This window comes from Dipodomys spectabilis, unplaced genomic scaffold (genome assembly GCF_019054845.1).
Source record: "Dipodomys spectabilis isolate Male_0828 unplaced genomic scaffold, ASM1905484v1 ptg000145l, whole genome shotgun sequence".
Classification (NCBI taxonomy): domain Eukaryota; kingdom Metazoa; phylum Chordata; class Mammalia; order Rodentia; family Heteromyidae; genus Dipodomys; species Dipodomys spectabilis.
Window position 1 is genome coordinate 15,039,577 of NW_024870822.1, and position 14,575 is coordinate 15,054,151.

At 35.8% G+C, this 14,575-nt stretch overlaps 1 protein-coding gene across 1 annotated transcript in view; it reads right to left on the reverse strand.

Annotated features, from left to right (window-relative positions):
• Nucleotides 1-14,575, reverse strand: part of Prmt3 (protein arginine methyltransferase 3) — a 91,881-nt gene that overhangs the window by 57,976 nt on the left and 19,330 nt on the right. Inside the window, exons 9-10 of the mRNA XM_042691655.1 lie at nt 10,959-11,080; nt 1,806-1,905 (exon numbers count right to left, since the gene is read on the reverse strand). Of these exons, the coding sequence (XP_042547589.1) occupies nt 1,806-1,905; nt 10,959-11,080 (222 nt within the window). The remainder of the gene's footprint in view (nt 1-1,805; nt 1,906-10,958; nt 11,081-14,575) is intronic.

Consider the following 14,575-nt stretch of genomic DNA (forward strand, 5'->3'; position numbering starts at 1 on the left):
AGTCTATGAGACTCTTACTCCAATTTATCACCAAAAGGCCAGAAGTAGAAATGTGGCTCAATTGGTAGTGTTAGTCTTGAGCAAAAAAGCTCAGGGACAGTGCTCAGGTACTGAGTTCAAGGAACAACACACACACACACACACACACACACACACACACACACACACACACACACACACACACACACACACACACACACACACACACACACACACACACACACACACACACACACACACACACACACAAACTGCTATATATAAAACTTCCTTATGCTATGATCTAGCTATACCACTAGTAGGTATATATCCAAAGGAAATGAAATCAGTCTGTCAAAGAGACATTTGCACTCCACTTTTACTATATAACACTTCACAACTGCTAAGGTAAGAAGTGTCCATCAGAAGATGAATAAAGAAAATGTGTTATAAGTACTCAGTATATTATTCAGACACCCATGCACACACACACACTCTCTCTCTCACACACACACACACACACACACACTCTCACACACACAAGAATGAAACTATCATCTGTAACAATGGGATGGAATGGAAGAATATTATGTTAAGTGAAATGAGCCAGGCACAGAAGGTCAAACATTGCATCAACTAACTCATATGCGAGCTAAAATAAATGCTGATTCATGGAAATAAAGTAGAATAGTGATCGTAGAGGATAGAAAGAACAGGGAGAAGGGAGACAGAAGGAAGGCTGATAAGGGATACAAAAATAGAGTTGAATAGAAGGAATAAAAGCATGTTCTGTAGCACAATAGGGTAATTATAGTTCATAACAATGTGTAATACAGTATACAAGCAACTACAAGAAAGGCATTCTAAGGTTCCCAACACAAGAAAATTATGAACAATTGAGATGAAAATGCTAATTACTTTTACTTGATTATTTTACACCATATATGTACCATATTATCATATTTTATCTCATAGATACATACAATGGTAAACAAAATACAAAGCAAGAAAGATAATGCATTTTTCATGTATGAAAGCAGTTTAACTACCAACAGCAATAACTATCATTGGCTCTACACGGACATGAACTACTATATTAAATTTGAAACTTTAAAAAATATTCCCTAAAATTCCTAACTAAATAAAATTGTTATTCTATTCACTCAAAAATGAGAGTAAATTATAAAGCAAAACTCAAACAGAAATTTTAAAATAAACTTTGCATATGGTTAGGAAATCTTTGTTTACTGGAAATATTAGCTTATCTTCATCAAAAGATCCTATTAATAAACCACACCAAATTGGTAAATACCATTCATGAATTCTAATGTATGCATGCTTTAAAGTATTGTGCTTTGACTCAGGTGACAACAGCAATCTGTAAAGCTATTGAACACCAATATTATTATTTTAATAGTACCAATACATTGTTTTATGTGAAAAGAGACACGTTTACACAGCCTAATGATCCACATACATTCAGCTTGATAATAATATCAGAAACATTGTTAGTTTTAACATGTCCTGATTAGTCCTTGCAAACATTCAGGTCTCCCCAAGTTCACAAAGTAGAAAAATAATTCCTTGTTATGATTTTAAAGGTGAAAGTATAACTTGGTATTTTTTAAAAAGATGAATAACCAATAAATTAATGTCATTTTAAAATAAACTACTGTGGAAGATTGTTGCTATTTTTAAAATGCTGCCACCACGCTGCCATTTATCAAACATAACTAAATGCGGAAAAACTGCTACAATATTCATTGTTTTTCTTTTTCTTTTAATAATGGAAGCAGGTGTTTTGGGTTTTTTTTGTTAACACTTACCATCCACTCGGATATAATAACATCCACTTTATCTACAGGAAGATGAACTTCTTCAATCTTGCCTTTAATTAGCGTAACAGTATCTTCAAGTTTATTTAGTCTGAAAATTATCATGAGTGGGATTAGTATGAGAAGCAGATTCTGAAAGCTAATTAAATTACATAATTCTTTTACCAAGTGCTCATACTGTCCTGTGGAGTAAGCATGTTGCAAGTTTACTTATTTCTTGAGTATTACTATTGTTATAACAATGAATACCCCCAAATGTTTCTGGTTAATATGGCAATATACTCACTGAGTAATAAAAATGTCAGCCTAAAAGAAATCTGACCGTTTTCAAGAAAACATGTATCATATAATAAAATTACTAGGTCTTGAAAAGAAATACTTTAAAGGAGGGATGGAAACAGATCAGCATGAGTACAAAAGTATGAATTAAAGGAATTGACACATTAAAGGCCTGAGTCTTCATTTTAATGCCCCAATTCCATCTCAGTGTTTGTCAGCTACTGAATCTTCACCAAACGTGTGCTTGCTAAGCCATTGTGCTTATGTTTACACCCTGCTAGGGGATCAAATATATCATTTTGAATAAGAATAGTTTTGCTTCTGCATTTGCTTTTTTATTTTTGCTGCATTATAAACCATGTATTTATTATTTATTAGTGTACATTGGTTTTACAAAGGTGGTTTCATTGTGACATTTCCACATATACGTATAATATCCTCAAACTGACCTCTTCTCCCTTCTTAAAATAATTTTCCTATTTTATTTTCACACATGCAACTAACCGGTTGACCATAGTCTCGCCCTCATTCAGCCCCTTGAGTTAACTACTTAACCCCCTCCCACTAGTACCCAGCCCCTTCCACAGAGCGTGTTATATTTTCCCTTTTTTTGAGGGGGGGGGGGGGCAGTCCTAGGGCTTGAATTCAGGCCTGGGCACTGTCCCTGAGCTTTTGTTCAAGAATGATACTGTACCATTGAGTCACAGTTCTACTTCCAGCTTTTTGGGTGATTAATTGGTGATAAGAACCTCACAGACTTTCCTGCCCAGGCTGGCTTCAATTTGAACCTCAATCCTCAGATCTCAGCCTCCTGAGCAGTAGTAGCTAGGCAAGATCCACCAGTGTCGAGCTTTTCTTTTCTTTTTTCTTTTTAGTTCTTGTTTGTTTTGGTTTTAGAGTTTTTTGTTTTTGTTTTTTACTATATTTTAATTGTACCAAGAGGTTTTACCATGGTATTTCAGATCTGTCATTTTCAATTTATATACTTTTTTTTGTATCACCTTGCTTCACTAGCTACAATTCTGCAATAGAGGAGGTGATGCGGATATGCCTATCTTGTTCTTGAACTTAAAGAGAATGCTTTAGTGGTTCCTCAGGATGCTAGATGTAAACAGAAGGGATGAATTTGATGGCAGCTGTAGGGTTGGTTTTTTGTTTTGTTTTGTTTTTTGGTTGGTCATGGGGCCTGAACTCTGAGCCTAGGCACTGTTCCTCAGCTCTTCAGCTCAAGGTTAACGCTCTACCACTTGAGCCACAGCACCACTTCTGGCTTTTTCTGCTTATGCGGTGCTGAGGAATGAAATCCAGGGCCTCATGCATGCAAGACAAGCACTCTACCACTGAGCTATCTTCCCAGCCCTGTAAGTTTTATTTTTGTAGGTGTACCGTATTAGAACATCGCTTTCTACTTTAATATGATCTTGTTCCTTTCTTTCTCCTCTTGTTCTTCTCTGTCTCTCTCTAATTCTTTCCTAATCTTATACTTTTGAGATTGGGTCTTAGTATATAATAGTTCAGACTGGTTCAGACTGGACTTGAACTTGCTATGTATGCCGAGGTTGGCCTTGAGTTCAATTCTCCTGCCTCCACCCTAAGTACTGGTGTTATAGTCATGTCCCATGGAAGCCAACTGCTAAGAATTTTGAATATATACTGAATGAACAATGAAATTTTATCATTTTTCTGCATCTATTACAATGATCTCAAATGATTTTCCTGGTTGATTTTCTCATGTTTAACTGTGCTTTATTGAAAAAGACTTTACCTTCCTTAATATTACCTAATGCAGTTTTGTATTTTACTACTTTTGGTGCTAGGGAAGAAACCTCAAGGCCGTTGGCATGCTAAGAACACTCTCCTACTAACTTGCTTCTCTAGCCCCAGTTCCTAACATTGTAATTAGGATTCTTTTATATGTCTATGTTCCTGCATTAGTGACCTGGGTTTTTTTTTTTTCTGTTCTATTGCCAGGTTTTAGTTTTAAGGTTTATTATTAGTTATATATATAGTTGATTTGTTTTTGAAAAGATAACCTCCAAGTGGACAGGAAAGAACTGTCTTGTCCTAAGTCTTTAGGATCAAATGGGTGAGAGGGATGAGCAAGAACTGCTATTTCATCTCATAAACACAAATCACTGCCTAGTACAGATCTAAATGTAATAGGCACAATTACAAAGTGTTTATATAATATATCCCCCTCCCAAGCCCTATTTAGGTTGCTATTTCTTATTCAACCCCTAAATAATAGCAATTATAAATAAGAATGGTGGTAAATAAGATATGAGAATTTCAGTTCATAAAAGTTATGAAAAGAGCCGGGCACCAGTGGCTCACGTCTGTAATCCTAGCTACTCAGGAGGCTGAGATCTGAGGATTGCAGTTCAAAGCCAGCCGGGGCAGGAAAGTCCATGAGACTCTTATCTCCAATAAACCACTAGAAAACCAGAAGTGGCATGTGGCTCAAGCGGTAGAGTGGTCGCCATGAGCTTAAGAGCACAGGGACAGTGCCCAAGCCCAGAGTTCAAGTCCTACGACCAACCAAAAAAAAAAAGTTATGAAAAGAGGTAAAAGTGAGAGGTGGAACATTTGAATTACATAAAACCTATAAAGAGCTCAAGGCCAAAATATAGTCTACTAATAAGGAAAAAGAACACATAAGAAACCCAAAGACATAAGCAAATATTTCAGTAAAGAAAATGTCCAATAACCACACAAAATAGTGCTTAAGTCCCACTATCAATGACAGAAACAAACAAAAAAGCACTGCTACATAAGCAATTTGAAAATCTTTTAAAAGCACAATCTAGAACCTGTTAACATACTACTGATATGAATGTAAACTGATATAAACACTTTGGAAAATAGACTGGCAATATCAAAAAAAAATCTTGAGGATATATACATCTTGAAGACTTCTATTCTACTTGTAAGTATTCCCTGCAGGTACACTACGATATGTGCGCAAAATGTCTGCAACGCAACAGAACTGTTCATAGAAGCCCATCTGATTGAGAAATAGCTGAGGACTGGATAGGATTTTGAAGTTGTGGAAAAATCTCTTATCTTCAATATGGTGACTATATGTTTAATTTTGTTTGCTATTTGTGCATTCTTGAATATATTAATGCTAGTTCAGTTTTTGTACTTTTTCCATATGCCACGCTTCATAAAAAATCTTGAAAAAAAATGCATATATCTGAGTTTTTAAAAAGGTAAGCAATAGGCCAGGTGCCGGTGGCTCACACCTGTAATCCTAACTACTCAGGAGGCTGAGATCTGAGGATCACAGTTCAAAGCCAGCCCAGGCAGGAAAGTCTGTGAGACTCTTATTTCCAATTAACCACCAGAAAGCTGGAAGTGGCACCTGTAGTTAAAGTGGTAGAGTGATAGCCTTGAGCTGAAGAGCTCAGAGATAGTGCCCAGGCCCAGAGTTCAAGCCCCATGACTAACCAAAAAAAAAAAAAAGCAATAAGATTCTTTCTGATGAAATTACTATGGCTGCCTATTGTTTACTGAAATGCTTATCAGGCTTTAACAATTATAAGCACTTTGATAAAAGCAAAAGGCAAGCTTTTGAAAAGAACAAAATGTCCCCATTGCTAAAATATCTTTAGAATGTCTGTGCAGAAACAAGATCTGTGTTCTGAAAGTGGCCATCTGCTTAGGCTGTTTATTGTCTGCTACAAGTCATAATCCTATTTGCATCAGTAATTACTTGTTCAAATATGAATATAACAGGGAAGATTATGATTTCAGGGAATACACAGGAAAAAAAGACAAAGCATCATAATTCCTAGTAATTTGTATTAAAATACTTTGACATAGATAGCATCCACACAGATAACCTCTTTCATAAGGCTGTTAATCTTGTCACCTGATTTCCCATTCATTAAAAAAAAAAAAAAAAGACTAGATTTTTACTTTGTTTTCTCAAATGGCTACTCCCTTAATCTCACTTCAAGGATAAAAGCATTCAAAGTGAATCCTATCTTTGGCAACACCTGTTGAAAATCTAGTGTACCTTTAATTTGTAGAAATATTTCATTATAATAAAAAGCTTATTTTAAGCAATTCTCTTGACAAAACAAATAAATACAATGATCAATTTAGTTTCTAAGTAGAAATTAGTTTACTTAGTTTTCTGATAAAAACAACAAAGACTTCCCTATCTTACTTCCTATTTTAAGAGTAGCAACATAACTTCTACTTCATTCATGATGAAGTGATGAATTCTCTTAGACTAGGCATACAGAAATAGAACACAGTCCCTGCCCTTAAATATGATGTAAGACAGAAAGAGTATTAAAAATCATAGAGTACCACAGTATCCCATATAGCTAAGAAAGCAACATCTGAATTTAGCCATGCAAATACCATCACAAAGATAAACAGATGGAGTAGAGGAGTGAAAAGTGGCAAACTTAAAGAATTATGAATAGCTGAGTGCTAGTGGCTTACACCTGTAATCCTAGCTACTCAGGAGGTTGAGATCTGAGTATCATGGTAGGAAAGTCAGCGAGACTCTTATCTCCAACTAACCACCAGAAAACCAGAAGTGGCACGGTGGCACTCAGCTCTCTTGAGCTGAAGAACTCAGGGACAAAGCCCAACTAACCACCAGAAAACCGGAAGTGGCGCTGTGGCACTCAGCTCTCCTTGAGCTGAAATGAATGCTCAGGGACAAAGCCCGGGCCCAGAGTTCAAGCTCCACAAATGACCAAAAAAAGAATTATGAATAATTCACTATGACTAGAACAGAGACAAAGTTGGAAAGAGTAAAAAGGTGATGCTTACTGAGTCTAGATTTTACTTAAAGACAAGACTCAGGATCTCAAAATAAGTTATTAGAACAAATCTCTAATCCACTTTGCTCAAAGTAATGCAGATAAAAGCCATGGTTGATATTCTATGGAATGTGGAAAAATAGACAACCAAACAGCATAAAGTATCATGGGAGTTCATGCAATGAGGAAATAAGTAAATAAACAGGTAGATGGGTAAATAATACTTAAAGCTAGTGATAAAACAATTCTAACAAGAACTTTTGATGACCACTATTTTAAATAGCCTATGAGACTCTAGCCTGCAATCTGAGCTGATCTAAGGATCACCATTCATAGCCAGCTTTGAAAGAAAAGTTCAAAAGACTCCTATCCCCAGTTATCCACCCAAAAAAGCTGGAAGTAAAGCTGTGAATCAAGTGATAGAGCACTAGTCTTGAGCAAATAAGCTCAGGAACAGCACATAGGCCTTGAGTTCAAGACCCAGAACAAGCATAAACAAAAAAAAAAGAAAAGAAAAGAAAAGCATGTAATGAGAGTGCAAAGAAATACAGGAATAGATTTTTAAATATACTAACCATATTTCACATGCTATTCAATAGGTCAAAGTCTACCTATTTCTCTCTTTTTTTGATACTCAAGCACACGGAAATAATAGTAAAATAAAAAGTGTAATAAGTGCTTTTTGTAAGATGATATCAAAGATTCTAGAAAAGAAAAAAATGTAATGAAATCACAAGAGCAAAGTTGCAAAGATCCACTGCTTAGAGTACCTATCAGAGAAGATTCTATGGGAGGTGGAAGCCACCTCACATAACACAGAGCTCTGGGGTCCAGAGTTTCATAAATGGGTCTTACCAAAGGAACTAAGAAACTACTCAAAGAATTGTATTTTGATTCTTTTCCATCAGACAGAAAAATAACACCAGTTATCTTTATTAAAGGATCTAGTATTCCATTCATAATTGCAAGCAAAAAAGCACAGGTCTTTAACTAACAGAGGCATGAAACACCATATTACCAGGCAATTAAAACAAAACAAAAACAAAAAACAGGGCTGAGATGTGGACCTAAAACAACTCTATTCATGTGGGTCTCCTCCCAAGTATGTGTCACTTATAATGTGTGGTATTAAACTGAGGCCATTACTATTTGGAATGAGCAGTAATTCATCTTCTAATATGGAAGAGTGATGAAAAATCATCTGTATTCTAGCAGAGACAACAGATTTTCAGGCCTGGTGATGATGACTCAATTGGCTTTCAACATGTGATATCCTAGGTGTTGAAAAAGATACCAAGAAAGCTCTTATCCTAGAATCTAGAGGATAGTTACATAAATAATATAGCAGATCTAAACATCCTCTAGACTTTTCTTTTTATTTTTTGTGGTGCTGGGGAATCAAACCTATGGGTTGGCACATGCTAGCAAGTATGCTACACTCCCAGGCCCACTCAGGCCATTCTCAGTATTTCCTTTCTAGTTTTCTGTACACAGGTAACACAAGATTCCATCTTTACTGTCACAATGAGACTATAAGTACTGAATTAAGGCAGTATGATGGATCAGTCATCTCAGGAAAATTCAGTAACATTCAAAATATTCTGAATAACGAGCTTACTCTAGGGCAGCATCAATGAGAAACCAAAGGCATCCAGAATAATGGCAAAAGCATTACCAGAAGCTATCTCTGCTTCCCAGGAGTGAATTGAGTATATAATCATTTGGCAGAATAGCTTTGCTATCCTTAGGTAAGTTTATGTTTCTGAAGTAAACATTCATTTGGTAAAGTTCAAAATATAATAGCAAGAATAAGAAACAAGTTCTCATTCTCTCCTATACATCATTTTTTAGTTTATTTGCCCTTAGTAATATAACATCTTAGATAAACTTGTATTGTTTTTTCATGTCTGCAAGTTAAGAACAGCCAGATTTAATTTCTTAAACTGCATTATGTCAGCTTACATTACACAACCAAAATTCCTTTCTCAGGAACATTACATCATTTTTTTTTTTAAAAGTAAGGAAAGGTCACTGGAGAATGCCTTGGAAGGACATATCTTATCCCCGGTCCTTCCTTCTTTCTCTTTCTTTGCTTTCTGGTGACATGAGGTAAGGAGCTTTCCTCTATCACTTCGTTCAACCATGCTATTCTACCTTATTACAGACCAGAAATAGAAACTGAGGCACAATTATCTTTCCTCCTTGAAGTGTTTTCTCAGGAATTAATCACTATGATGACGACTGACTGATAACACTCATTAAATGACTAAAAATTAAAAGTATACATGAGAAACAAGTTTTTTTTCTAAAAAGCTTTGATACTATATCCTCTAGTATTTATATATAAGAAATTTGAGGGCTGGGAAGGTGCTCAGTGGTAGAGTGCTTGCCTCATATGCATGAGGCCCTGGGTTCGATTCCTCAGCACCACATAAGCAGAAAAAACTGGAAGTGGTGCTATGGCTCAAGTGGTAGAGCGCTCGCCTTGAGCTGAAGAGCTGAGGGACAGCGCCCAGGCCCAGAGTTCAAGCCCATGACCCACCAAAAAAACAAAACAAAACAAAACAAATTTAAATATAGTCTTTGTATAACCATGTTTCTAAAGCAAAAAAAAAAAAAAAAATCACTAGAAATCAAACCTTCTTCTACTTCTCTAAAGTAAAACCAAACAATGTTACTGGTATACTTTTCAATTTCTTCCATAAACTAAACTAAGAACACAGGAAGTCCCATTTTACACAAATCAAAAATGACAATTTAAAACATAAATATGGTCTATCCTAAGATTAGAAATATCTTACCATAATCTCATTATCAATAATAACTCTTTATTACTTCTTCTAGAATCTCTTCTTTGGGACAGTGGCACTCATATTTGTTTGTATGACCGCTGCACAAGAAACTCAAAAGTGCTCTCTATAGAACCCTCAAAATGATGATAATGTATTCAATAGGACATCACAAAAACTAGGAAGAAAATCTTTACTAAACTGCTTATATGATGACATATTCAATAGGACATTTCAAGAACTCAGAAGAAAATGTCTACTAAATAGAATTGCATGTATGATATATTTAACTGGACTCTAAAAGAAGTAGGAGGAAAACCTTCACTAAATAATAAAACTGTACATATAAATTACAACTGCAATTACTTGCTAATAATAATAATAATAAATGTTCAAACATTTGCTTTGTGTCACGCTATATGATTTGTATGAATATATATGTATATACTTTACTTATAACTTATTTCATTTTCACTTGACTTTAAAACAGGTTTACAACAGGTAAAATAAGATCTACTTCAAGTTCAAAATGCTTGTTAAATGGTAAAATGAGGACAATCCAAGCCTAACACAAACCTGTGCTTTAATCATATTATTTACCTTCTATGGTGTAGAATAAAATCTAAAAACATTAAGCATTTTTTATCATCATATTTTAAATTTGCAATATTTGAAAAGATGAACAGAAAGAGTTAGAACATAAGTTTAAGTGGGAGAAACATCTAAATATTGCTACATGAAGCTTTCTATTACTTTCTCTGGAAATTATTACTAGATGTCAAATAAAAGGTGCTTTGTTAAAGAGCTAAAGAAATCTAATTCTATAAACTATTTCGAATACAGGCCTTTTAACATTAACTATAAATCAGACATTTTGGGGGATAGAATTTTTTAGGAAATAGACATTTTTAGGGGATAAACCATTCTGTTTTTAGGAATTTTTTTGAATTTACATCATACATAGTACCTACAATCTATTTGCTAAAGAAAATACTACTGACATACTAGTTCTGTGTCAGTATTATCCTACCTATCAAAAACTTCTTAGCTTATATGAGAACTAACATTTATATAGTCACAATCAGAAATATAAGAAAATAATATAAAATAATTCTAGAATAGATTACTCATTACCATAGTTTAAACCTATCTTGTTCCCAGCTTATAATCTCATTATGCCAGAGTAGAGGTTTACCAAAAGCAAAAAATGTCTAAGTCTTCATTAGATAGCAGCTAAAGATAAGAAAACAAGTTAAATAATTGTTCGATTTAAAGCCTTAAAAATTGTCTACCTTATTATATCCATCGCCTGGTAAAGAATTTCGGATTGATCAACTCCAAGAACTTTCTTTGCTCCAGCTTTAGCAGCAAACATAGACAGAATTCCAGTTCCACACCCAACATCCAAAACTACCTGATGCAAAACATGTAAATAAGGAAAATAAGCTTCAGAGATGGAAAGAAGCAGGTCCAGGGTTATAGGGTTGATAAATCATAGAAACAGTATTCAAACACAGGTTAAATACATTTCTCGAGCTTCTATTTTAATATTTTAATTGAGTATTTTTATGACTTTTAGCTAAGAAGACAGTGATTAAACAAACAAATTTGACAGACTCAAAGAAAGACTCAAAGATTCAAACTAACTGAATAAGGTAATGATGAAGGAAGCTGATTTACTTTTTCTAAAAATGAAGGAAAAGTTAATTATAACTGTAAATAAAAATCAGAAGCATAAAGAGGACACCTAGCTGAGAATTTCTTCCAGGGACTGCAGAAATTAATTATGAGAGGGTGATAACTCGATTAAATGCTACCCAAGGTTAAATTAATCTGAGGACCCATATGGTCTCCACAGGAGCTTTGTGATTTCAAACAAAAAGGAAAGAGGAAAGAGGAGGGAAAAAAGGGAGGAAATTTAATTAACCAACATTCTTTTAAAAAAATATTTTGTTTTGTTTTGTGCCCATACTGGGGTTTTTATTTTTATTTACTTATTTTTGTTGGCTTTTCAGCTCAAGGTGAGTGCTATACCATTTGAGCCACTGCACCACCTGGCTTTTTCTGCTTATGTGGTGCTGAGGAATCGAACCCAGGGCCTCATGCATGCAAGGCAAGCACTCAGCCACTGAGCCACCTTCCCAGCCCCCCATACTGGGGTTTTAACTCAGGCTGGCAGTTTAGTATTTGAGTTACACCTTCCAGCTTTTTGCTGGTAAACTGGAAATAAGAAATTTTGGATTTGTCTGAGTGAGCTAGCTTTAAACCATGATCTTCAGATCTTTGCCTTCTGAGTAGCAAGTATTAGATATGGGCCACTGATGAGTGGCTAAATCTCTGCTGTTACAAAAACAAAGAGAGGAATCCTGCATCTCAGGATGCTGAGATGCAGAGGACTGCAATTCAAAGCCAGCAACTAGCAATCTATGAGATTCATCCTAATCATAAACACACATATGTTTATACACACACATACATATGATTTAGTTGACTATAATGCAGTATATAAGAAATGAATTTCCATGGAGTAAAGCTTTTTAACAATTAATAGTTTAACAAAATGAATTATCTAAAAGCTGAAATTTGATAGGAAAGAGTAAATTGGAAAGGAATACATGAACGAAAAAGGAATGGGTCAAATACAGCAAAAATCTTCAATGTACATATGTGATAAAGGTAGTGGGAAATGTGAAATGAGTCAGAGAATGGGGAAGGAGAATGATGGGGAAATGATTCTAAGATGCACTGGACACGTCGAGGGACATGTTAAATTGTACTTCCTTGGACAACCTTTTTAAGTTCAGTAAAAAAAAAAAAATTAAGTAGAGGAAAACTGTATTGTTTTATATTTTTTTAAAAATACTAGGGGCTGGGGAGGTGGCTCAGTGGTAGAGCGCTTGCCTTGCATGCCTGAAGCCCTGGGTTCGATTCCTCAGCACCACATAAGCAAAAAAAAAAAATAAAAAATACTATAGGGCTGAGAAGGTGGCTCAATGGTAGAGCACTTGCCTTGCATGCATGAGGCCCTGGGTTCGATTCCTCAGCACCACATAAGCAAAAAGAAAAAAGCCAAGCCAGAAGTGGCGCTGTGGCTCAAGTGGTAGAGCGCTAGCCTTGAGCTGAAGAGCTGAGGGACAGAGCCCAGGCCCAGAATTCAGGCCCCATGACCGAACCCCCCCTCCCCCCAAAAAAACAACATATAAATAATTTCCTAATTTTATCTAACTGATTTGTAACAGGATAGTATCCTGTTACAGCAAACAAAAGAGGCACAAAAAATAAAAGGCCAATTCAGACACATCCCAAAGCAATATAAAAATCAGTACAACCTCCAATCTACTCACTGCTTCACTGTCATATAAACCCCATGAGGGAATCTTAGAGAAGTACTTTTTAAAAAAGTTTTTTTGTAAAGATGATGTACAGAGAGCAGTTAGTTACATAAGGTAGTGATTACATTTCTTGTCTAACTTGTTACCCCTTTCCTCATTTTTCTCCCTCTTTCTCTCTACCCCTCTTCCCCCGACAAGAGGTACAGATCATTTCCAACATGTTGTCTTGTGAGTCTCGCTGCTGCATAGGCTCCCCCTTTGTCCTTTGTCTCACCTTTCCCTAGTTCTGATAAACATATATAAAATGCCCAGGGTACCAAAACTGAATGCAGTGACAACAGGGGATAAACCATAGGGGGGAAAACACAGAAGAAAGAGAAATCACATAGTACACTGCGAGCAACAACAGAAAAGAAAAACCTCTTGTGTCCATGTCTTGGGAGTTCATTCCACTTAGCATCATCTTACATGGTCCTATGTGCACAGCTATTGAGCTATTCTGCTCAGCTGCTAAGATTATCCTAGATGTATACTAATTATTAGAAATAAGGGAGACCATGAGGCCTATGTTTCTTTGGGCCTGGCTTACTTTACTTAATATGATTTTTTTCCAAGTCCTACCATTTCCTTACAAATGGGGCAGTGTCATTCTTTCTGATGGAAGCATAGAATTCCATTGTGTATGTGTATCACATTTTCTTGATCCACTCATTACTGAGGGGCATCTGGGTTGGTTTCATATCTTAGATATGGTAAATAATGTTACAATAAACATAGTTATGCTGGTAGCTTTAGTGGAGAAGTATCTTTTAAAATAGAGGTTAGAAGAAACAAAAACCTGGGGCTGGGAAGGTAGCTCAGTGGTAGAGTGCTTGCCTTGCGTGCCTGAGGCCCTGAGTTCAATTCCTCAGCACCACATAAGCCAAAAAAAGAAGAAGAAGAAGAAGAAACAAAAACCTGGCATATTCATTGTGTCTGTATATGTATTACGTGTTTTTATTTTGGTTGGTTGTAGGGCCTGAACTCTGGGCCTGGGTGCTGTCCCTTAGCTCTTCAGCTCAAGGCTAGCACTCTACCACTTGAGCTATAGTGCCACTTCCAGTTTTCTGGTAGTTTATTGGAGATAACAGTCTCACAGACTTTCTTGCCTGGGCTGGCTTTGAATCTCGATCTCAGCCTCCTTAGTAGCTAGGATTACAGGTATTAAGCCACCCGGGTATTAAAGGGCACCCGGCATTTTCTTTTTTTCTTAAAGTGAGAAGAGTGAAAAAATTCCCAAGCAAAAGTATGTAAATGGCAAAAATCATAATTCTTGAGAAAATTAGCGGACTGTTTCTAATAAGCAAAAATAAAAGAACAAACATGTCAGCGTAGCCAAGACAGTGAGGAAGCGGGGAGGGAGAGAGCAAGAGAAGAACAAATGGAAAGGATTCATAAGGAAGGAAACAAATTTCCAGCATCAAAAGTCTATCATCTCTAAAATAAATGAGGTAGTACAACAGCTGCAAAATATAACGGTGTAGAATAGACCAAAACAATAAAATATTTTTTAAAATCAGGCAAATAAATTCTACCTT